The 24,442-nt window shown below is 40.4% G+C and overlaps 1 protein-coding gene across 1 annotated transcript in view; it reads right to left on the bottom strand.

Moving 5' to 3' along the window:
- Nucleotides 1-24,442, bottom strand: part of vps13c (vacuolar protein sorting 13 homolog C) — a 387,871-nt gene that overhangs the window by 135,694 nt on the left and 227,735 nt on the right. Inside the window, exons 54-57 of the mRNA XM_072282204.1 lie at nt 24,037-24,192; nt 21,329-21,593; nt 12,595-12,755; nt 10,583-10,704 (exon numbers count right to left, since the gene is read on the bottom strand). Coding sequence (XP_072138305.1) covers nt 10,583-10,704; nt 12,595-12,755; nt 21,329-21,593; nt 24,037-24,192 — 704 coding nt within the window. The remainder of the gene's footprint in view (nt 1-10,582; nt 10,705-12,594; nt 12,756-21,328; nt 21,594-24,036; nt 24,193-24,442) is intronic.

Raw genomic sequence — 24,442 nt, 5'->3', positions numbered from 1 at the left:
ATAGGCAAAGTTGATGAAACTGATGAGCTCAGCATGGGTTCAGGAATCAGTACTAATGCAGTTGTCAATGTAATGCAGAAAGAGTTGGGGAGGATTATCAGTAAAGGCTTTGAACATGGACTGTTCCACATAGCCGATGAGAAAGCAGACTTAGCTAGGGCCCATGTAAGTGCCCATGGCTACACCCTGGGTGTGGAGAAACTAAGAGGAGTCGTTGAAAGAGAAATTGTTGAGTATGAGAATCGGTTCTGTCAGAGAGAGAAAGGTGGTGGTGGAGGGGAATGGGAACAGGTCAGGTCTGTTGTCCAGAAAGAAGCAGAGAGCTTTACCGACTTCCTGATCGGTGATAGAAGTAAGTAGGGTCTGGACATCCAGTCAAAATCAGGTGATCAGGGCCAGGGAGCTGCAATTTGTTGAAGAGATCAGGAACACGTGAAGTGTCACGCATATAGGTTGGAAGGGAGTAAACCAAGGGAAATAAAATAGAGTCTAGGTATGCAGATACGAGTTCAGTGGGGCAAGAGCAGGCAGAAACAATGGGCCCACTTGGTCAGTCAGGTTTGTGGATCTTGTGTTGGAGAAAGAAACGAGCAGTACACGGGAAAGGAACTATGAGGTTGGTGGCAGTGAATGAGAGATTGATGATGGTGACAATGGCCTGATGCTCCTGAGTGGGGTCTTTTTCAACAGGTAAGAATGAGGAAGTGTCTTCTCCTTCTCCTATTAACCACTCTCCTCCCTTTTCAGATTCCTTCTTCTTCAGCGTTTTACCCTTTCCACCTGTCATCTCCCAGCTAACTTCATCCCTCCCTCTCCTAGCCACCCACCTTCACCCTCACTTGGTTTCACTTAACATCTGCCAGCTTGTACTCTTTCCCCTCCCCCAACATTCTTATTCTGGCTTCTTTTCCTTTCCTTTCCAGTTCTGATGAAGGATATCAGCTCGAAATGTCGATCATTTATTCCTTTCCATAGATATTGCCTAACCTGCTAAGTTCCTCCAGTATTTTGAGTGTGTTAGTCTGGATTTCCAGCATCCACAAAATCTCTTGTCTTCATTAGTGCTAATATATCCCATTTTAGTTTTTGCCTGTTAGTTTGTTTGTTAACACAGACACGCACACTTCAGGTGCATTGAATCTTAGATCAGGCAGCTGGAAGGCCAAAGACAACAGAAAACATCTGCCCTCCCCACCAATTTGTATTAAAGGTAGGAAACCAAGTACATTCTTAATTTCTCAAATACTAAATAAACATATACTATTGTGAAAACTTTCTGTCAATATAACCTGAAATACAATACTTATGATTAGTTTAGGATCAATTATGAATTAGAATAATAATATTTTGTTGCACTGCTTTGGGGATCCATGATCAACTGATTACTGACGAGTTAGTCTTTCATAAAGCATTTGACAAGGACCTACATAGTAGGTTGATTAGGAAGATAAGGATGCACAGAATCCATGGCAAATTAGTAAACAGAATGGGTAATTTGAAAAGAAATCTGAAACCAGTAATATTCAGTGGGATCAGCGCAGTTGTTTGTGATATACAGTGATTCTACAGATACATTCAGAGCAAAAGGATTGCAAGGCACAAAACTGTTTCTCTGGAAGATCAGAGTGGAAATCCGTGCATAGAGCCAAAAGAGATGGGGGAGTCATTAAATGGATTTTTTACATCTGTATTTACTCGAGTTATGGGCATAGACTCTATAGAAGTGAGGCAAAGCAGTACCGACACCCTTGACCCTGTATAGATTACAGAGGAGCTGGTGGTCGCTGTCTTGAGGCAAATTAGGGTGGATAAATCCCCAGGGCCTGACAAGGTGTTCCTTGGTCCCTGTGGGAGGCAAGTGCAGAAATTGCAGGGACCCTAGCAGAGATATTTAAATCATCTTTAGCGACAGTTAAGGTATCAGAGAACTGGAGGATAGTTGATGTTGTTCCACTGTTTAAGAAAGGCTCTGAGAAAAAAAAACAGGAAATTACAGCTAAGTGAGCATAACATCAGTAGTGGGAAAGTTATTGGAAGGTATTCTAAGGGACCAGACATATGAGTATTTGGATAAACAGGGACTGATTAGGATAGTCAGCATGGCTTTGTGCGTGTTGGTCACGTCTAACCACTCTTATAGTTTTTCAAGGAAGTTACCAGTAAAGTTGATAAAGGCAAGGCAGTGAATGCTGTCTACATGGACTTTAGTAAGTTATTTGACAAGGTTCTGGATGGGAGGTTGGTCAAGAAGGTTCAGTCACTTGTCATTCAGGTTGAGGTAGCAAATTGGATTAGACAATGGCTTTGTGGGAGAAGCCAGAGAGGGATAGTAAATGGTTGTCTCTCTGACTGCAGACATGTGATTAGTGGAGTGCCACAGGGATCGGTTCTGGGTCCATTGTTGATTGACATCTATATCAACGATCTGGATGGTAATGTGGTTAACTGGATCACCAGATTTGTGGATGACACCAAGAATAGGGATGTAATGGACAGTCAGAAAGACTATCAGAGCTGGTGGCAGGATCTGGACCACCTGGCAAAATAGAGTGGGAAAAAAAAAATCCCAGATAAAATTAAATGCAGGCAAGTGTGAGGTGTTGCACTTTGGGAGGACCAACAAGGGCAGGTCTTACACAGTGAACAGTAGACACTGAGGAGTACGGTGGAACAAAAGGAACTGGGAATACAAGTCCATGATTCATTGAAGGTGGCATCACGGGCAGAAAGAGTCGTAAAGAAAGCTTTTGGAACATTGGCCTTCACAGATCAAAGTGTGTACAGGAGATAGGATATTCTGTTGACATTGTTTTAGACATCGGTGGGGCCTAATTTAGAGTATTATGTGCAGTTTTGCTCACCTACCTACAGGAAAGATGTAAATAAGGTTGAAAGAGTACAGAGAAAATTTACAAAGATGCTGCTGGGACTGGAGGACCTGAGTCATAAGGAAAGATTGAACAGGTTAGGACTGTAATCCTTGGAATGTAGAAGATTGAGAGGAGATTTGATAGAGCTATACAAAATTATGAGGGGTATAGATAAGGTAAATGCAAGCAGGCTTTATCCATTGACGTTGGGTGGGACTATAACTATGACATGGTTTGAACAGGTACATATGGATGGCAGGGGTATGGAGGGCTATGGTCCAGGTGCAGGTTGATGGGTATAAGCAGATTAAATAGTGCAGCACAGACTAGATGAATCGAAGGGCCTGTTTCTCTGCTTTAATTTTCTATAACTCTATATCCATATATACAGTGCCTATAAAAAGTATTCACCCCCCCCCCTTCACCTTTTATTATATTACAACATTGAATCACAGTGGATTTAATTTGGCTTTTTTAACACTGATCAACAGAAAAAGGCTCTTTTGTGTCAAAGTGAAAACAAATCTCTACAAAGTGATCTAAATTAATTACAATATTAAACACAAAATAATTGATTGCATTAGTATTCACTCCTTCAAGTCAGTATTTAGTAGATACATCTTTGGCAGCAATTACAGGCTCGAGTCTGTGTGGATAGGTCTTTGCACATCCGGACACTGTAATTTTTCCCCCATTTCACTTTACAAAACTGCTCAAGATCTGTCAGATTGCATGGGGATCATGAGTGAACAATCCTTTTCAAGTCCAGCCACAAATTCTCAATCGGATTGAGGTCTAGACTCTGACTTGGCCAGACCAGGACATTAATTTTATTGTTTTTAAGCCATTCCTGTGTAGCTTTGGTTTTATGCTTGGTGTCATTGTCTTTGTGGAAAACAATTCTTCTCCCAAGTCACAGTTCTTTTGCAGACTGCATCAGGTTTTCCTCCAGGATTTCCCTATATTTTGCTGCATTCATTTTACCCTCTACCTTCACAAGCCTTGCAGGGCCTGCTGCAGTGAAGCATCATAACAGCATGATGCAGCCACCATCATGCTTCACGGTAGGGATAGTGTGTTTTTAATGAAGTGCAGTGTTTGGATTATGCCAAACATCGCATTTAGTCTGATGGCTAAAAAGCTCAATTTTGGTTTCATCAGACCATAGAACCTTCTTCCAGCTGACTTCAGAATCTCCCACACTCCTTCTGGAAAACCCGAGCCAAAACTTAAGTGAATTTTTTTCAACAGTGGCTTTCTCTTTGCCACTCTCCCATAATGTTGCAACTGGTGTAGCACCCAGGCAACAGTTGTATGTGCAGTCTCTTCCACCTCAGTCACTGAAGCTTGTAACTCCTCCAGAGTTGCCCTAGGTCTCTTAGTGGCCTCCCTCACTAGTCCCCTTCTTGCACAGTCACTCAGTTTTTGAGGACAGCCTACTGCAGGCAGATTTACAGCTGTGCCATGCTCTTGCTATTTCTTGATGGTTGACTAATTTTCAGAATTCCAAACCTTTTATACTTCAACGTGGAACCAGACAAGATTGTCCCTTGAGCCCTTTGCTCTTTGATCTGGCCTTAGAACCCTTAGCCATTGCTTTTCGAGAATCTAATGATATTATTGGTATTTTAAGGAGAGGTACTATCCATAAAATTTCACTTTATGTTGATGAGCTATTGCTTTTTATTTCTAATGTCGAGACTTCATTATCTCCTGCACTTTCTTTACTCTTGCTTTAGCCAGTTTTCAGGATATAAACTGAATTTACATCAGAGTGAATTTTTTCCTTTGAATAATTTGGTATCAATTAATACTAACCTTCCTTTTAAAATTGTAAGAAATCAATTTACCTATTTGGGTGTAACAATTACTAAGAATTATAAACACCTACTTAAAGAAAATTTTCTTACCCTTCTGAATTACGTAAAAAGGGCACTATCAAAATGGTCGCCCCTTTCATTATCATTGATTGGCCGAATTAACTCTATTAAAATGAATATTTTACCTAAATTTATATACCTTTTTCAGGCCTCACACGTTTTTATTCCTAAATCCGTTTTTGACTCTCTTGATTTTATTATATCTTCTTATATATGGAAAAATAAACATTCTCGACTAAATAAATTTCATCTTCAAAAAGCTAAAAAGAATGGAGGTTTAGCTTTACCAAATTTTAGGTTTTATTATTGGGCAGTCAATATACAAACTATTACGTTTTAACCGTGAGGACTGTCCAATATGGGTTCCTTTAGAAGCTAACTCTGTTAATAAATTTTCTATCATTTCTCTTCTTGAATCCTCACTATCTTTATCCTTAAGTAAATTAACTGATAACTTGGTAGTTAAACGTACTTTGAGGATCTGGGTACAATTTAGAAAATATTTTGGTTTAATGGGATTTTCTCTTTCAAGTCCCATTTTTTCTAATTATTTTTTTAAACCCTCTATGACCGATCCAGTTTTTAAAGATTGGGTATTAAATGCTTCCAGGATTTGTTTGTTCAAGGAAGTCTCCTTTCGTTTGAGCAACTGTCAGCTAAATATAGCTTACCAAAAACCCACTTTTTCCGATATCTACAAATTAGAGACTTACTGCGTTCTCAATTATATACGCTTCCTAATAGTTCCGATACGGACTTATTAGATGTAATTTCTAATTTGAAACCCTTTCTGAGTGGTTCAATATCCAATATTTATAGTATGTTGTTAGGAATGAGAAATTCTCCTTTAGACAAAATTAAAAATCTCTGGGAACAAGATTTACAGACTTCAATTTCTGAGGAAACTTGGAATGAAATTTTTAAATTGGTTAACACTTCTTTGTTATGTGCCTGCCACTCCCTCCTACAATTTAAAGTGGCCCATAGGGCTCATATGACTGAGGATAAGCTATCTCGTTTTTATTCGGATATATCTCCCTTTTGTGATAGATGTAACAATGGAGAAGCTTCATTAATTCACATGTTTTGGACATGTCCGAGTCTTGAAAGATATTGGAAGGAAGTATTCCAAACTTTCTCGGTACTTTTTGAGGTAAATTTTAAGCCTGACCCTTTGACGGCCCTATTCGGTATTGTTGGAGGAAAAGGTATTATTTTGGAGACATCTGATTTGCACATTTTGGCGTTCACTTCCGTTACAGCTAGGAGGGCGATCTTGTTTAAATGGAAGGATGTCGTTCCGCCTACTCACGCTCAACGGTTACGTGATGTTATGTCATGCTTCAATTTAGAGAAGATCCGTTGTTCAATTTTTAAATCTAGCCAAGACTTTCAAACACTGTGGGGACCATTTTTGAACTATTTTCAAAACCTTTGACTTGCTGTTAAAGTACGTATGGTGGCTAATAACATATTTCACTTTATAATAAGGATTTTTTTTTTCTTTTTTCTTTCTTTACCAAACAGCTTTGATCTTGGTAGTGGGTTTAGATTTTTTTTCTGTATAATAAAATTATTACATTTCAATATTACGATTTAATTTAATTTACATGAATATAGGGTAATGTGATTGCAAGTGTGATTCTAATATAATGTATTTGGTATTTTTTATCATTTTGATTTATAATATATCTTATACTCTGTATTCTTATATGTAGAAACTAATAAAAATATCGAAAGAGATGGTTGACTTAACTGTACTCCAAAAGATATTCAGTGACTTGAAAATTTTCTTGTATCTATTATCCTGACTTGTGCTTTTTGCGGAGTTGCTTGGAGTGTTTGTTTGTCTTCATGGTGTAGTTTTTGCCAGGATACTGACTCACCAGCAGTTGGATCTTCCAGATTCAGTTTTATTTTTACTACAATCAATTGAAACACCTTGACTGCACAAGGTGATCTCCATTTAACTAATTATGTAACTTCTAAAAGTAATTGCTACACCAGGGAGATTTGGCGTGTCAGATTAAAGAGGGATGAATATTTATGCAATCAATTATTTTGTGTTTTATATTTGTAAGTAATTTAGATCACTTTGTAGAGATCTGTTTTCACTTTGACACGGAAGACTCTTTTTCTGTTGATCAGTGTCAAAAAAGCAAAATAAAATCCACTGTAGTTCAAAGTTGTAAAACAATAAAGCACTTTGGGGGGGGGGATTCTTACAGGCACTGTATGAGAGTCGGTTAGTAAATTTGCAGATGTGCTCGATATTTGTAGAGTTGTGGACAGTGAAAGTGGTTGTCAAAGGATACACCAGGATTCAAATTAAATAGTAGGGACTGGGTTCAACAGCTTGTAAAATAAGGGATAAAGTAAAAGGGAAGGAAAGGGCAAGAGAGATTATGGAAGTCTATAGAATAAAGTACAAGACAAAAGTTCAAAAAAGGATAACAATTTAACTTCAAGCAACATGGAGACAAAATTAAAAATGAATTAAGGACTGATGGTGTTATATTTGAATGCAAGCAATATATGGAATAAGGTAGATGATCTTATAGCTCAGTTAGAAATTGGTAGGTATGATGTTGTGGGCATGTTGTGTTTGAAGGAAAGTCACAGCTGGAACTTAACATCCAAGGATACACACTGTATGAAAAGGACAGGCAGGTGTCCAGAGGGCTTTGTTGGTTAAAAATAAAATCAAATCCTTAGAAAGAAGTGACACAGGAACAGAAGATGTAGAACCTTCTGGGTAGCATTGAGAAATTGCAAGGGTAAATAGACCCTGATGGAAGTTATGTACAGTCTTATGAACAATAGCCAGGACGAGTTGTACAAATTATACTGAGAGATAGTAAAGGCATGTAAAAAGAGCAATGTTACGACGGTCATGAGGAATTTCAATACGCAGGTACATTGAGAAAAATCAGGTTGGTGCTCAGCCCCAAGAGAAATAATCTGTAAGATGCCTATGAGATGGCATTTTAGAGTAGCTTGTGGTTAAGTTCACTAAAGAAAAGACAATTCTGGATTGTGTTGTGCAATTAATCTGATTTGATTAGGGAGCTTAAGGTAAAGAAACCCTTTGGAGGCAGTGATCATAATATGATACAATTCACCCAGTAATTTGAGAGGGAGAAGCTAAAATCAGTATTATAATGGAGTAAAGGGAATTACAGAGGCATAAGGAAGGAACTCGCCAAAGTTGACTGGAAGGGGACACTAGCAGATATGATGGCAGAACAGCAATGGCAAGATTTTCTGGAAGCAATTCAGAAGGTGTAGGATAGATACACCCCAAAGAAGAAGCATTTCAAAGAGAGAGCACTCAGTATAACAAAAACCAGTGGGAAGCTTTTGGAAACCAATAGAAGGCAACAAAAAACAACAAGGAAAGAAATTATAAAATATGAAGATAAGTTAGCCAATAATATAAAAGACAATACCAAAAGTTTTATTCAGATATACAAGGAGTAGAAGAGTGGATATTAGACCACTGGAAAATGATGCAGGAGAGGTAATAATGAGGGCTAAAGAAATGGTGGACAAACTGAATAAGTATTTTGCATCAGCCTTCACTAAAGCAGACACCAGTGGAATACCAGAAATTCGATTGTGTCGGGGGCAGAAGTGAATGTAGTCGCTATTACTATGAAGGCGCTTGGGAAGCTCAAAGCCTTGAGTTGGATAGGTCACCTGAACAAGATGGACTTCTGCTAGGGTTCCAAAGAAAAAAAAAGGTCGTGGAAGAGATTGTGGAAGCATTAGTAGTGATCTTTCAAGAATCATTAAGTTCTGGAAAGGTTCTGGAGGACTGGAAGATCACAAAAATAATTCCACTCTTTAAGGGAGGGAGGTAGGAGAAAGGAAAGTATAGGCCAGTTAGTCTGACTTTAGTGCAAAATCAGACTCTATTATTAAGAATGACGTTTTGGGGTGCTTGGAGACACATGATAAAATAAGCCAAAGTCAGGAGAAATCTTGCCTGATAAATCTGTTGGACTTCTTTAAGAAATAACAAGCAGGATTCAAAAAGGGAAGTGAGTTTATGTTGTTTACTTGGATTTTCAGAAGGCCTTTGACAAGGTGCCACACTTGAGGCTGCTAAACAAAATAACAGCCCATGGTATTACAGGAAAGATACAAGCATGGATAGAAGATTGGCTGATTGGCAGGAATTAAAGAGTGAGAATAAAGTGGGTCTTTTCTAGTTGGTGCTGGTGAATAGTAGTGTTCCGCAGTAGCTGATGCCTTTCACGTTACGTTACTGATCTGAATGACAGAATTGATGTCTTTGTAGGCAAGCTTGCAGGTGATACAAAGATAGGCGGAGAGGCACGTAGTGTAGTGGAAGCAGAGGGCTGCAGAAAGACATGGACAGATTAAGAGAATGGCCAAAGAACTGGCAGGAGGAATAAGTGTAGGGAAGTGTACATTCATGCACTTAGGTGGAAGGAATAAAGGGATAGACTGTTTTCTAAATGGGGAGCAAATTCAGAAATCACATGTGCAAAGCGACTCCCTAAAGATCAACTTTCAGGTTGAGTCAGTGGCAAGGAAGGCAACTTCAATGTTAAGTGTTCATTTCTAGAGATCTAATATATAAAAGTAAGGATGTAATGCTGAGGTTTTATAAGGGATTGGGCAGATCACACTTGGGGTATCGTGAGCAATTTTGGTTCCCATAACTAAGAAAGGATGTGTTGGCATTGGAGAGTGTCGGGAGGATATTTATAAGAATAATTCTTAGAATCAAAGGGTTAACCTATGAAGAGAAGTTGATGATTCTGGCCTATACTTACTGGAGATCAGAAGAATGAGGTGGGATCTCACTGAAACCTACCGAATATTGAAAGACCAAGATAGAGTGGACGTGCAGAGAACATTTCCAATAGTGGCAGAGTCTAGAACCAGATGGCACAGCCTCAGAATAGAAGAACATCCATTTAGAACAGCTCTTAGAAGTGATGACACTTCTATTCAGCCAGAGAATGGTAAATCTATGGAATTCATTGGAAGACGGCTGTGGAGGCCAAGCCATTGGGTACATTTAAAGTGGAGATTGATGGGTTCTTGATTAGTGTGGATGTTAAAAGTTAAGGGGAGATGGCAGGAGAATGGGGTTGTGAGGCAAAAAAAATCAGCCATGCAGAGCAGACACAATGGGCTGAATGACCTAATTCTACTTCAATGCCTTATAGCCTTAAGGATATAGGTCAGTGACAGATAATGACCTGAGAAACAGCAAATGGCGTTTAATCCAGGCAATGAAAGATGCACACTACATAGTTTATAAAATTATATGAGGCACAGACTGGGTTTACGGTCAGGATCTTTTTCCCAAGATAGAAACATTAAATTATAGAAGGCATAAGTTAAGGTGAGAGGTTTAAATAAGACATGCAGGGCAAGTTTTTTTCCATCTGACAAAGAAAAAGTTGCAAGTCTGAATGCACTGCCAAGGGTGCTGGTAGAAGCAGATACAATAGTGGTGTTTAGGGGTCTTTTAGATAGATGTGTCGGCAGAAGGCATCAAGTTCGCTACAGACATCGTGAGTTACCTGTGCTGCCTGATGTAAGAAGTAATAGATTCGGAAGACAGTCTCTTTCCTCTTTCCACTCACCCAACCAGAACAATGAATTTGAAAATAGTTTTCAAAGACTAACATTGAAGGTAATTTTGATGCAAATGTAGAAAAATAAATAACTGATAAACCATACTGTGATGACAGTGACAGCCCTAATCAAAGGTCTTGCCTAATTCAGCTGGCTATTTCCCTATTCCACACATTGACAAACATGTGTAAATATATTTAATGACATTCCCACCTGTAAGAATCTAAAGGCACGTGGAACTCCTCTTCAGGATTGGCCATACCAATAGGCTCTAGTAACTGCCCATCTGGAACAAATTTGTAGACCACGAAGGAAATGGCAAAGTGGTTCTTGATCTGTGAGTGAAAAATTAGTGTTTCACCATTATTAACAGCCCTTTATGAATATAGCTTGTTTATTTAAAGTTTTATTGCATCAAAAACAAATTACAATAAATGTAATTTGATTATCTCTTGAAGAGATCACAATTCACGTGAACATCCAAGATGTGCTTTATAACAATACAAGCAATAAGTCTCTCTGTCTCTATCTCTGGAGACAACTTATCTACTGATATCTGCTATAAACCCGCAGACTCTCACAGCTACCTAGACTATTCCTCTTCCCACCCTGTTACCTGTAAAAATGCCATTCCCTTCTTTCAATTCCTCCATCTCCGCCTCATCTGCTCTCAGAATGAAGCTTTTCATTCCATGACTAGGGAGATGTCTTCCTTTTTTAAAGAAAGGGGCTTCCCTTCCTCCACCATCAACTCTGCCCTCAAACCCATCTCTCCCATTTCACGCACATCTGCTCTCACCCCATCCTCCCGCCACCCGACTAGGGATAGGGTTCTCCTTGCCCTCACCTACCACCCCACCAGCCTCCAGATCCAACATATAATTCTCTGTAACTTCCACCATCTCCAACAGGATCCCACCACCAAGCACATCTTTCCCTCCCCCTTTCTCTCTGCTTTCCGCAGGGATCGCTCCCTACGTAACTCCCTTGTCCATTCATCCCCCCATCCCTTTCCACCAATCTCCCTCCTGACACTTATCCTTGTAAGCAGAACAAGTGCTACACCTGCCCTTACACTTCCTTCCTCACCACCATTCAGGGCCCCAGACAATCCTTCCAGGGGAGGGGAGACTTCACCTGTGAGTCTGCTGGTGTGACATACTGTGTCCTATGCTCCCGGTGTGGCCTTCTATATATTGGTGAGACCCGATGCAGATTGGGAGACCGTTTCACTGAACACTTACGCTCTGTCCACCAGAGGAAGCAGGATCTCCCAGTGGCCACACATTTTAATTCCACATCCCATTCCAATATGTCAATCCATGGCCTCCTCTACTGTCGAGATGAAGCCACACTCAGGTTGAAGAACAACACCTTATATTCCACCTGGGTAGCCTCCAACCTGATGGCATGAACATTGATTTCTCTAATTTCCGTTAATGCCCCTCCTCCCCTTCTTACCCCATCCTTATTTATTTATTTATGTATTCATTCATTTTCTCTTTCCCTCTCACAATAACTCCTTGCCAGTTCTCCATCTTCCTCTGGTGCTCCCCTCCCCCTTTCTTTCTTCCAAGGCCTTCCGTTCCATGATACTCCCCCTTCTGCAGCCTTGTATCCCTTTTGCCAATCAAATTCCCAGCTCTTTGCTTCATCCCTCCCCCTCCTGTCTTCTCCTATCATTTCAGGTCTCCCCTTCCCCCTCCCACTTCCAAATCTTTTACTATCTCTTTTTTCCGTTAGTCTTGACAAAGGGTTTCAACCGAAACGTTGACTGTACTTCTTCCTATAGATGCTGCCTGGCTTGCTGCGTCCACCAGCATTTTGTGTGTGTTACAAGCAGTAAGTAATGCATTACCTTCTAACATAAAAATTAACATTACCCTCAAGGTTTCAAAAATATAATTCTGTCATGACACTTCTAATCAGCAATTTGAGCACAATTAATGGAGAAAAGTGTTTGATGGTTAGCACAGAAGTAATGGGCTGAAAGACCTATTTCTGTGCTGTATAATACTATGAATATGAGTGACCCTTTCCATTTCCATCTTCCTGAGGTGCAACTGGTTCGCCTTTCACAACAAATCCAGCTCACCAAATGGTCAGGAATCACAAACAGATTCTATGTCTTAGTGGCACTTTTCAGATGATCCAGAGTGACAGTACAATTGATTTGGTGACTCAAAATGAGCAACACTGAAGAAAGTGAAGTAAAGTTTTATTACCTGGAGTGGGGATCGGATGATAATTCTTTTATCACCTTCCACAACATCAATCTGAACTATAAGTGATACTGAGTATTCACTGGTGGGGCGAAGCACATTGTACAGACGTCGTCCTGGCTTTGCAATCGGGATATTTGCCACTTCTGTATAATTACATGGCACTGGGAAAATAAATGAAATTTTTAAATTTTTTATTAACTAAATGCAGCAGCAGTCTTGGTTAAACAGTTTAGTACAGAACTATTATGTGCTGATGAAAATATACAAAAGAAGTACCTTATGTATAGTGTATAATAAACATTATTTTCTTAGGAAAATGGTTAGCTCAGGTAGAGTAGAGTCATATCAATTGGATTATCCAAATTAATTCAATCACTGACATTTGATAAGGTGCTACACTGAATCTTAATGCAGAAGATAAAAGGCCATAGGGATGGAAGTAACATATTGCCTGGTTAACAGTAAAAAGAGAAAAGGGATAAATGTGTCCTGTTCTAGTTGGCAAGATGTAACCAAACAGTCCCAAGAATTGCTCATGGGGCTTCAACATTTTCAATCTATGTAAAAGATTTGGATGAAAGCACCAAAGATACTGTTGTTAAATCTGATCAGAAAAGTAGGGAAGTTGTAAAGTGGTCACAAAGGCGAAGAGACATATACATAGTATGTGACAAACAAAATCTGGCAAATAGAGCATTAAATAAACATGAAATTATCTATTTTAACAAGAAAGTCTAACAGAACGTGATTGGAATCGGAATTAGTTATTCATTGTCACATGTCCTGAGATACAGTGAGAAGTGGTGTGTCACCAAAAACACTCACAAATTTCTACAAATGTACCATGGAGAGCTTTCTAACTAGTTCAGGAGCTTGATGGTTGAGGGGTAACAACTGTTCCTGAACCTGGTGGTATGAGTCCTGAGGCCCCTGTATCTTCTTCCTGATGGCAACAGAAAGTAGAGAATATGACCTGTGTGGTGGGGATCCCTGATGATGGATGCTGCTTTCCAGGGGCAATGCTCTGTGGTAAAAGTGCTCAATGGTGGGGAGGGTTTCTACCCATGATGGACTGGGCTGTATCCACTACTTTTTATAGGAATTTCCACCAAAGGGCATCAGTGTTCCCATACCAGGCTGTGGTGCAGCCAGTGATACTCCAATTACGGCTCCAACCGAAGATTTGTACAAGTGCAACATGACATTCTGACTCATACTCAATTCCTCAGCCTGTGAAGACAGGCGCAGAAAATGCCTCTTTTCTTGCCCTAGCCACCTGTGTTATCACTTTCAGCAAAGTATGGACTTGCACCACAAGATTTCTCTGTGCATTAAGTCACTGCCATTTATTCTACATGTGTTATGAGAATTTGACCTCCCAAAATGCATTACCTTACACTTATCTGAATTAAACTCCATCGAACACTATGCTGCGCAACGCTCCAGGTGATCTATGCCCCACTACATCTTTAGACAACTTTTTTCTCAGCATTTATGACTCCACCCATTTTTGTGTCATTTGTAGACTTACTAATCAGAACACCTACATTCTCATTCCAGTCATTTATAGATTACAAAAAAAGGTTCTGTCATCAATCCCTGCAGTATACTATTTCTTACACACAATATTAGTTAGAAAAACACCCATTCTCTGCCTCTTATCACTGAACTAATTTTGGATCCAGATAGCCAACAAGCCCTAGATCCCATGTAGACCAGTCCAGGTAAATGGTGTTTGCAATGCTGCCTTCAGATTTCTTTGTTACCTCCTCAGAAAGCTCGAATCAAATTTGAGCTTCTTATTCGGGCTTCTGATTGTCACCCTTCCAGTCCTGGTGAACAGCCTTGGCCTGAAATGTCAACTATTTAATCCCCTCCATAGATTCTGCCTGACTTGCTGAGTTCTTCCAAAAATTTGTGTGTGTTGCTCAAGATTTCTAGCATTTGTGGAATCTCTTGTGTTTATAAAACAGATTTGCCAGGTATCACCTCTTCCTGCACGAGCTTGTTGGGCCTTGTTATAGCAGTATAGGAAGCCAAAGATTGAGTGGGAGTTGGTCAGTGAATTAAATTAGCAGGAAACTGGAAGTTCATGGTCACTACTGCAGAGTGAGCAAGGTGTGTTTGCCTTCTCCGATGTGTAGGAGATTACACTATGAACACAGAATGCACTAGAGATTGGAAAAAGTGCAAGTAAATCACTGCTTTAGCTGGAAACACGGAGTCCATGGATGATGTGAAGGGAAGCAGTGAAAAGTCTGCAACTCCCATGATTACATAGGGGAGTGCCATTCAACAGGGAGTAGTAGGCAGGAGGGGATGGAGGAGCAAGCCAAACAGTTGTGAAGGGAGTGATCCCTTTGAAATACTGAAAAGGGGAAGGGATGGGAGTGCATCTTTAGTGATGGAATCATGCTGGAGCTGGAGGAAATCACAAAAGATGCTCTGTTGAATGTGGAGACCAGTGGGGTAGAAAGTGAGGACCAGGGGAACTATGTTCTTTCCCTGTCCAAGAGGTGATGGGGTGTAAGCAGAGATGTTAGTAGTTAAGCAAATCAGTCAAGGGTTTTGTCCACTGTGGTTGAGAGTGGAAAGGCACCATTAGCGATGGAAACATTTTAGAGGCACCTGTACGGAATATGTCATCATCAAATCCAATAGAAATGGAATAAGTGGGAAAATGGAATGAGTGAACCCTTACAGGAGGCTTCTTTTATGATTTTCAACTCCTGCTCTGACTTACTAAGTTCCTATTAACAAAAGAATTGTGGCAGAATCATAAACATACCCCAGCTTATTCAAAGCACCTTTTTATGAAAGGCTTATTGGTGCCTGGAGACTATAGCAAAAGTAATTGCACAATGACAACATGAAAAGTGGTTCAATGAGGAACTTGAGGCAAATTAACAATAGTATGAAATTCAAGGCACAACAATCGGATTTCAATACTATAGCAATTATACAGGGTTTTGGAGTGTCGCATGCAGTTTTGGACTTTGTAGCTACATACTTGCTGTAGAGATAGTACAGCGTGGATTCATGAGATGGATCCTTGGAATGGGGCAAGCACCATACGAGACGATATTAAATCCACTGGGCTTTTATTCACTGGAGCTTAGAAGAAGAAAAGATCTAACTGAAACTTGCAAAGTTCTGACATTCTGGATAGGGGTGAATATTTCCCCTAGCTGGGATGTCAATGTTAAAGCATTGTAATCTCGGGATACAATACAGGAAATACAGGGCAAGCAAAGAGAACTTAATTTCATTCAAAGCTCTCAATATCCATAGGTTTCAATGAGAACCCCTCTCATTCTACTAAACTACAGCAAGCACAGGCCCAGAGCCATTAAATACTCTTCATAAGTTAACCCTTTCATTCGCTGAATGATTTTTGTGAACCTCCTCTAGACCCTCTCCAATGCTAGCATATCTTTTCTTAGATGAGAGGCCCAAAACTGCTCACATTATTCCAAGTATGATCTGACCAATGCCTGATAAAGTCACAGCATTACATCCTTGCTCTTATATTCTAGCCCTCACAAAATGAATGCTCACATTACATTTGCCTTCTTTAACACCGACTCAACCTGCAAGTTAACCTTTAAGGAATCCTGCACAATGACTCCCAAGTCCCTTTGCACCTCCAATTTTTTAATTTTCTCTCCATTTAGAAGATAGCCTATGTCTTTATTCCTTCTATCAAAGTGTATGACTATACACCATATTCCATCTGCCACTTCTTTGCCAATTCTCCCAATCTATTTTGCAGACTCCCTGCTTCCTTAACACTATCTGCCCCTCCGCCTACCTCTGTATCATCTGAAAACTTGGTCACAAAGCCATCAATTCTGTCATCCAAATCATTGACATATAATGTGAAAAGAAGGGGTCCCAATACCAACCCCTGTAGAAACCACTTGTCACTGGCAGCCAACGATTATTGGTCTCTTATTCCCACTGCTTGTCTCCTGCTAGTCAGCCAGTCTTCGATCCACACTGGTATCTTTCCTGTAATGCCAGCGGGTTATATCTTGTTTAAGCAGCATCATGTGCAGCACCTTGCCTTCTGAAAATCCAAAGAAATAAAATCCACCAACTCTCTTTTGTCAATTCTGTCTGTTATTTCTTTAAAATATTCCAAGAGATTTGTCAGACAAGATTTCCCCTGAAGGAAACCACACTGGCTTTGGTCTACTTTATTATACACCTCCAAGTACCCTGAACCCCCACCCTTAATAAATTCATGTTTGCTGTCCCACTAGGCCTCTTGTTAAGTGATTTTATGCATCTGCTTGAGTCTTTTGATCTTGCTTTGCTTATCACCGGACCCACTCACATGCTAGGCCATACACTTGACCTGGACTTATCATCTGGTTTTCCGATCTGCAATGTGGAAATAATTGATGCGCGTCTGTTGGATCATAGTGCTGTTATGTTTGATGCTTCTTTGCCTTTTTCCCCCACTAAATTTCATCTTCCTGTATGTTGCTCTCATTACATTAACTCTTCGACTGTCAAAAAGTTCTCTGAGGCTCTCATAGCTGCTCCTAATACCTGCACTATTGAGGCTTCTCCTCTCCATCTCAACACTGAAGAACTTACTTCCTTATTTAATACCACCTGGTCTTCTATTCCGAATACTGTTGGTCCCCTTAAATTCAAAAAGCCTAAGCCTGAAGGTCTGCCTTGGCTTAATGACACCACCAGAGCCCTGAGGAGGAAGTGCAGAATATCCGAACAAAAGTGGAAGCGTGATAAGCTTCAAATTGCCTTTGAAATTTTGTGATACAATCTTCACAAATATCAGGATGTAGTTAAGGATGCGAGAGCAAAATACTTTTCTGATCTAATTTCTAGCAACTCTCATAATCCCAAGATCTTATTCAGTACCATAAATTCTGTCATTTGTCCCGCCCCCAGTATTAGTATAGGTGTGCCCCCTGCTAAGTGCGAAGAATTTTTTAAATTCTTCATTAGCAAAGTTGTAAACATTAGAATGAACATTTCCCCCCGCTACCCGTGACCTAACTGTCTCACTGGTCTGTTCACCTAAACTGGATTGTTTCCAACCCATCACGCTACCCTCCCTTACAAAAATTGTTTCCACCATGAAACCTGCAACCTGCCCCCTTGACATTGTCCCCAGTGCCCTCCTGAAGGATGTCTTTGACATAGCTGGTTCCAGCATCCTCCCTATTATCAACAGCTCCCTGGCCACTGGTACCGTTCCAACCTGCTTTAAGCACGCCGTGGTCCAGCCCCTCCTGAAAAAACCCAACTTAGACCCTACCTTACCTAGTAACTACAGACCTATTTCTAAACTTCCATTCCTGTCAAAGGTTCTCAAAAAGGTTACTCTTAGTCAATTGCTGCCCTACCTACAAAAAAACAACTTCTTGGAAAGATTTCAGTCAGGTTTTAAGGCTTATCACAACACAGAGTCTGCCTTGCTGAAAGTGTATAATGATCTCCTCCTCCCTACTGACTCAGGTGACTCTGCCATCCTAATTCTTCTTGACCTCAACGCAGCATTCAAGACTGTGGATCACACCATTTTAATAGACCGTTTCCAGTACGGGGTTGGTGTTGATAGCACTGCCTTGAACTGGTTCACATCCTATCTCAAAAATAGAAGCTTCTCCATCAACATGGGTAAATTTTCCTCTTCTCCAGCTAGTTTTTCCTGCAGGGTCCCACAAGTTTCCATCCCAGGTCCCATTCTTTTCTCTATATACATGCTTCCCTTCGGCCAAATCATTCAAAAACACGACATTTCCTTCCATTGTTATGCTGAACGACACACAGCTTTATCTCTCCTTGAAACCAATTGACCAGTCAAATCTAGTCAGCCTCATGAACTGCCTTGAGGACATAAAGTGTTGGATGGCACAAAACTTCCTACAGCTGAATGAAGGCAAGTCTGAAGTTGCCCTATTTGGCCCCCCTGACTCCATCAAAGTGATTACCAACAGTCTTGGTAACCTGTCCACCCTTGTCAAACCCCACATCAAAAACCTTGGTGTGATATTTGATTCCGCCTTTAAGTTTGACAAGCAAGTTAATGCAGTAGTAAAAGCCAGTTTTTTCCAGCATCGTACTATTGCCAAAATCAAGTTGTTTCTCCCTTTCAAAGATCTCGAGAAAGTCATCCACGCCCTTATATCCTCCCGCTTGGACTACTCCAACTCCCTGTATACTGGGATTAGTCAGTTGTCCCTGTGCCGCCTGCAACTGGTCCAGAGCACCACAGCCAGGCTCCTGACAGGTACCCGGAAGAGGGACCATATTACTTCTACCCTGGCCTCTCTCCACTGGCTACCAGTACGGTATAGAATTGATACCAGTACGGTATAGAGTTCTCCTGTTTGCTTTTAAAGCCCTAAATGGGCTGGCCCCCTCCTATATCCCTTTATTCTACTTCCAGGTCCCTCAGGTTGGCTGACTTGGGGCTCCTAGCTGTCCCACGACCTAAATTTAAGTTCAAGGGTGACCGTGCCTTTCCTGTTGTAGCCCCTAGACTGTGGAACAGCATTCCCCTCCCTATCAGATCTGCCCCCTCCACTGACTCTTTTAAGTCCAGGTTCAAAACTTACCTTCATTCACTAGCGTTTGAATCTTCCTGATGTGGCTGATTTTTGGCTTGTGCTTAGGCTCATGTGTTGTTTATTTTATGCCTATAAGCTGTGTGCCTTGTTGTTTATATCTGTGTTTCTTGTATTTGTGATTTTAGCTACCCGTTATGGTTTGTACAGCACTTTGGTCAACATGGGTTGTTTTTAAATGTGCTTTATAAATAAATTTGACTTGACTTGACTTGACTCCAACATCTCCCAACTACTGAAGTCAGACTAACTGGAACACAATTTCCTTTCTTCTGTTTCCCTCCCTTCTTAAAGAGTGAAGTGGCATTTTCAATTTTTCAGTCCTCTAGAACAATTACAGAATCTAATATTTCATGAATGATCATTACTGATACCTCCACAATCTCTTCACCTACTTCTTTCAGAACCCTGAGGTGTAGTCCATCTGGTCCAGATGACTTACCTACCTTCAGATCTTTCAGCTTCCCAAGTATCTTCTTCTTAATAATCGCAACTACACTCACTTCTTCCCCAACACTCTCGAATTTCTGGCATACTAGTGAAGACTGACACAAAATACTTGAGATCATCGCCATTTTTTGTCCCCCATTATTAACTCTAAAGCAGGGGTCCCCAACCTTTTCGCACCGCGGACCGGTTTAATATTGACAATATTCTTGCGGACTGGCCGACCGGGGGGGGGGGGTGTTTAAGTAGGGTTAAACTCACCTCAACAGGCCTTTTACAGTGTCTTTTACAACTTTCTCACTCCCAAATAAGGGACAAAAGTAGCAGTCAAATCCTGACAAAGGGTCCCGGCCCCAGACGTCGACTGTACCTCTTCCTATAGATGCTGCCTGGCCTGCTGCATTCACCAGTACTTAGTGTGTGTGTTGACAAGACACTTGTGTTTACCCTGAGAAAGACTACCATGACCCATGACCATGAAGCCTTGCACGGGCACATGTGTGCGCATGTGTGATGTACGCACGTAACGTGCACATGCGTGTACGTGCCAATTTTTTTCCCACAAATCGGCTTTGGCTTAATCTTCCCGACTACACTCTACATACATTATTTCTACTTTATATAGGCTGTGTATTTATCATATTCTTCCTGCTTTTACTATATGTTAGAGTTATTTTAGGTTTTATGTGTTATTTGGTATGATTTGGTAGGCTATTTTTCTTTTCTAATAACATGAGTACATTGAAGTAACAACACTTACAATGTCTCAAAAAAGATATCATCTTAAAGACTGAAAAAAAATTTTGTGATAACAAAAAAAACCTACTAAGCAGAAAAGTGAGAAAAAAAAGAACCCATTAGGTATACAACCCCGGAGTCATGCGTCATACAAGCTTCTAAAGGTAGGTTACTTTTTTAGGTCTGGGAACTCTGAAAAATTTTTCCCATATAAATTAATGGTAATTGCTTCTTCGCTTTACTTCATTTTGGCACAAAAGGTTTCATAGGAATGCTTAACCTTAACGGGGGAAATATGGGACAAATCAATTTAGCCCAATGTACGGGATGTCCCGGCTAATACGGGACAGTTGGCAACAGTGTTCAAGTTCAACAGTGCGTGACAGGGAATGAGGAAAGATGCGGCTGACTCGTATCGTTTCCTCGCGGCCCGGTAGCACATGCTCTGCGGCTCGGAGGTTGGGGACCTCTGCTCTACAGTAGAAGGTCAATAGTCTCAATTTTAAATTTGAAAATCATTGGACATTTGAAAGGAATTGTTCCAAAACAAAGGCATCCATCCTGATAATTATAAGCAGATTGACTTGCGTGTTTTTCCCTCTCCATGCTACTTAAAATAAATCAACTTGTTCCTGTTCCATCATGAGAATTCAGTTATATAATGCACTAATGAGTCCAGATATGATCTTACTAAAGAAGGATGTAAATGCTTTGGAAGTAGTCACATAAGGCTTGTTAGACCAACATCTAGGATGGGTGGAACATCATGCAAGGAAAAATTAGAGAGGTATATAGGTTCTTGTTTAACCTTGGTGAAAGTTAACGGCCAGTGGACAGATATGAAAGTGAAGTACAAGGCTCCTAAATGGTAGAGCAGGCCAAGTGACCTACTCCTTCCTGCTCCTAATTTGTTTACAAGAAGGTTTTCTCAATGTCCAACTTACCTACTCTTAAAGTACAGAGGTTACTTTCTTGCCTTCGTAACACAGAAGATTTTCCTTTATCTCTGTGATGTACAGATGAATAATCAAGTTCCAGTACATGACCTACATCCAGCTGATGAACCTTCTGATCCTTGGAGGAACCAACAACACATAAATTTGTGGAGTGATACACATCCATAGCAATACCAAGGGCATTTCTTAAGGTATACGGAGCCTGGTCCTTCAGTAAATAATCAAATGTTGAAGCAGTCCCTGCTGAAAATGCCTGTGGAAAAGTTATACATTTCATTGAAACATTTGTCAAAATCAAACAGAAGTATTTGCATTTCTAGATCCCAAATCATGTTATGGTCAATGACATGCAATCACATTCTGAGAACAAAATTATTTCTGTGATAATGTCCTCAACACTACTAAAAATAAAAACAAAATCTGCAAGTGCTAGAGATCTAAAATTATAGTAGAAAATGCTGGAAATATTCAGCAGATCAGGCTGCATCTCTGGGAAGAGAAACAGAACATTTCACATTGGGACATTTGTCAGAACCAGCAAATGGAATTCAATCCAGATAAGTGTGAAGTAGTTCATTTTGGTAGGTCAAATATGATGGCAGAATATAGTATTAATGGTAAGACCCCTGGCAGCGTGAAGGATCAGAGGGATCTTGGGGTCCGAGTCCACAGGACACTCAAAGTAGCTGCACAGATTGCCTCTGTGGTTAAGAAGGCATGCGGTGTATTGGCCTTCATCAATCGTGGAATTGAATTTAGGAGCCGAGCAGTAATGTTGCAGCTATACAGTATAGGACCCTGGTCAGACCCCACTTGGAGTACTGTGCTCAGTTCTGGTCACCTCACTACAGGAAGGATGTGGAAACTATAGAAAGGGTGCAGAGGAGATTTACAAGGATGTTGCCTGGATTGGGGAGCATGCCTTATGAAAACAGGTTGACTGAACTCGGTCTTCTCTCCTTGGAGCTATGGAGGATGAGAGGTGACCTAATAGAGGCGTATAAGATGATGAGAGGCATTGATCGTGTGGATAGTCAGAGGCTTTTTCCTAGGGCTGAAATGGTTGCCACAAGAGGACACAGGTTTAAGTGCTGGGGAGTAGGTGCTGAGGAAATGTCAGGGATAAGTTTTTGAGGCAGAGAGTGGTGACTGCGTGGAATGGGCTGCCAGCAACGGTGGTGGAGGAGGATACAATAGGGTCTTTTAAGAGATTTTTGGATAGGTACATGGAGCTTAGAAAAATAGAGGGCAATCGGTAAGCCTAGTAATTTCTAAGGTAGGGACATTTTCGGCACAACTTTGTGGGCCGAAGGGGCTATAGGTTTTCTATGTTTCTATGACAAAAGTAACTCTTAAGCTGCAGGGAGAATGGGGAAGATGTTGTCTCCCAAAGGCTAAAACTGGAGTGGTACTGGGGATAAACAATAATCAAGTTTATCTAGTCAATGAGTGAATGAACATAAGCAAAAGAATGTTTGGAATAACAAAATTCATAAAATGAGGACAAGCCCAACAGGAACTCATCATCACAGACAGATGACTGATACAGACTGAGGAAGTTAAGAATTCAATATTGAGTCCAGAAGACTGCAATGTGAACAACATGAAGTCCGCAACTTCAGATGATCCCTCAGTCTGTATCAAGCATCAACCTACGACATTAGCACAGCCAGTATCTTTTTTTTCCCTTTTTTTCTCTCTGCAGGTGGAGTCCTGGCTGTCTTGCCTGAACTGCCAGGCTTGGCATCCTGGTCTGCATTTCACAATTCCCACATTCTTTCATCTAAGCCCTTACTCTCCAACTGCTCCCTTCATTCAATGACCAGTAGCTTATCTCCACCGTCACCCCGGTCAGAGATATCCTTCTTCCTCACCCTCCCCGCAGCTTTACAAACTTTAATATGCTTTTAAGCTCTGACGAAAGTCTCTGACCTGAAATCCTAATCGTTTCTCTTCCCAATGAATTGGTCCGACCTGCTGAACATTCCAGCATTTTCTTTTTTACTGCCTTCAACACTATTATTTCCAAGTTTACAAACAAATGAAAATATTGATGATTTGCATAAAAACAGACTCATAAAATCTGATTTCCATCTACTTAACAAGACAGCCAGCATATCTTGCTGCTGTGAACCTGAAAGCCGGAAATTGGAATAGGATGAGGGAAAGATGTTCTTGAAGCATTAGAAACAGAGTCCACTGTTGTATGCTTTATTCCACATGGCTAACAGAAAAATAATGTCATAATATTCCATTTCAAAATCTCTTCAAAATCCTTATGTCTACATAGAGAAAACGTGGTTCCAGGACAACACCCCATGCACCATCAAACTGCAGGCCATGCCACTTAGGGACTTGGGTCTGTATTACTTTTTTGTGACTGTATGTTTTTCTTCTATCATAACTACATGTTCTATGTGCTACCTGTGACTGCTGGTACTGCGTTTTGCACCCTGGCCTCAGACAAATGCTGTTTTGTTTGTATTTATGTGTATGGTTGAATAACAATTGAACTTGATTGCTGCACAAGAGGAAACTTTTTTTGCACCTTGCATAAAAATGATATAAAAGTTGATAAACATTTTTTTAAAAATACAGAATTGAGAACTTTCTCTGATGCTGAAACTTCAAGTGAAATAATGTTGCAACGTTAAAAGTTGCCTAAAATTCTGAGGTTTTTAATTGTATTACTTCACCTTGGCTAAGATGTTCATAACATTCAGGCTACATTTGGATACTGTGATATTCATTATGTCCTTGGAAGAAATAGTAATGGCAGTCTGTGGATCAGGAATTGAAAGGAAATCATCGCCCGGAATGAGAGTTTTGTCCGATCTTGCATTGGTTTTCATCTAACCAGAAAACAAAATCAGGCACAATTAACCTAACATGGCACAAGTTTTTTAGAAGTATACTTATCAAGAAAAAAATTAGGATAAGAATCAATGCCCACTACAGCCATTCATTACAAGCCTTCATCTGTTATCTCCCTCAATAATACCTCAATCTAAAAATAACTAGAAGTATCAAAGTTCCTGGCCATCAACTGAATAAAAGCTCAAACCAGAAGGCTCAGTCACTCACTCAATGTAAAATACATCT

This window comes from Mobula birostris, chromosome 18 (assembly GCF_030028105.1).
Source record: "Mobula birostris isolate sMobBir1 chromosome 18, sMobBir1.hap1, whole genome shotgun sequence".
Lineage (NCBI taxonomy): Eukaryota > Metazoa > Chordata > Chondrichthyes > Myliobatiformes > Myliobatidae > Mobula > Mobula birostris.
Note: the sequence above shows the minus strand (reverse complement) of the source record. Positions and strands in the feature narration are given on the sequence as shown.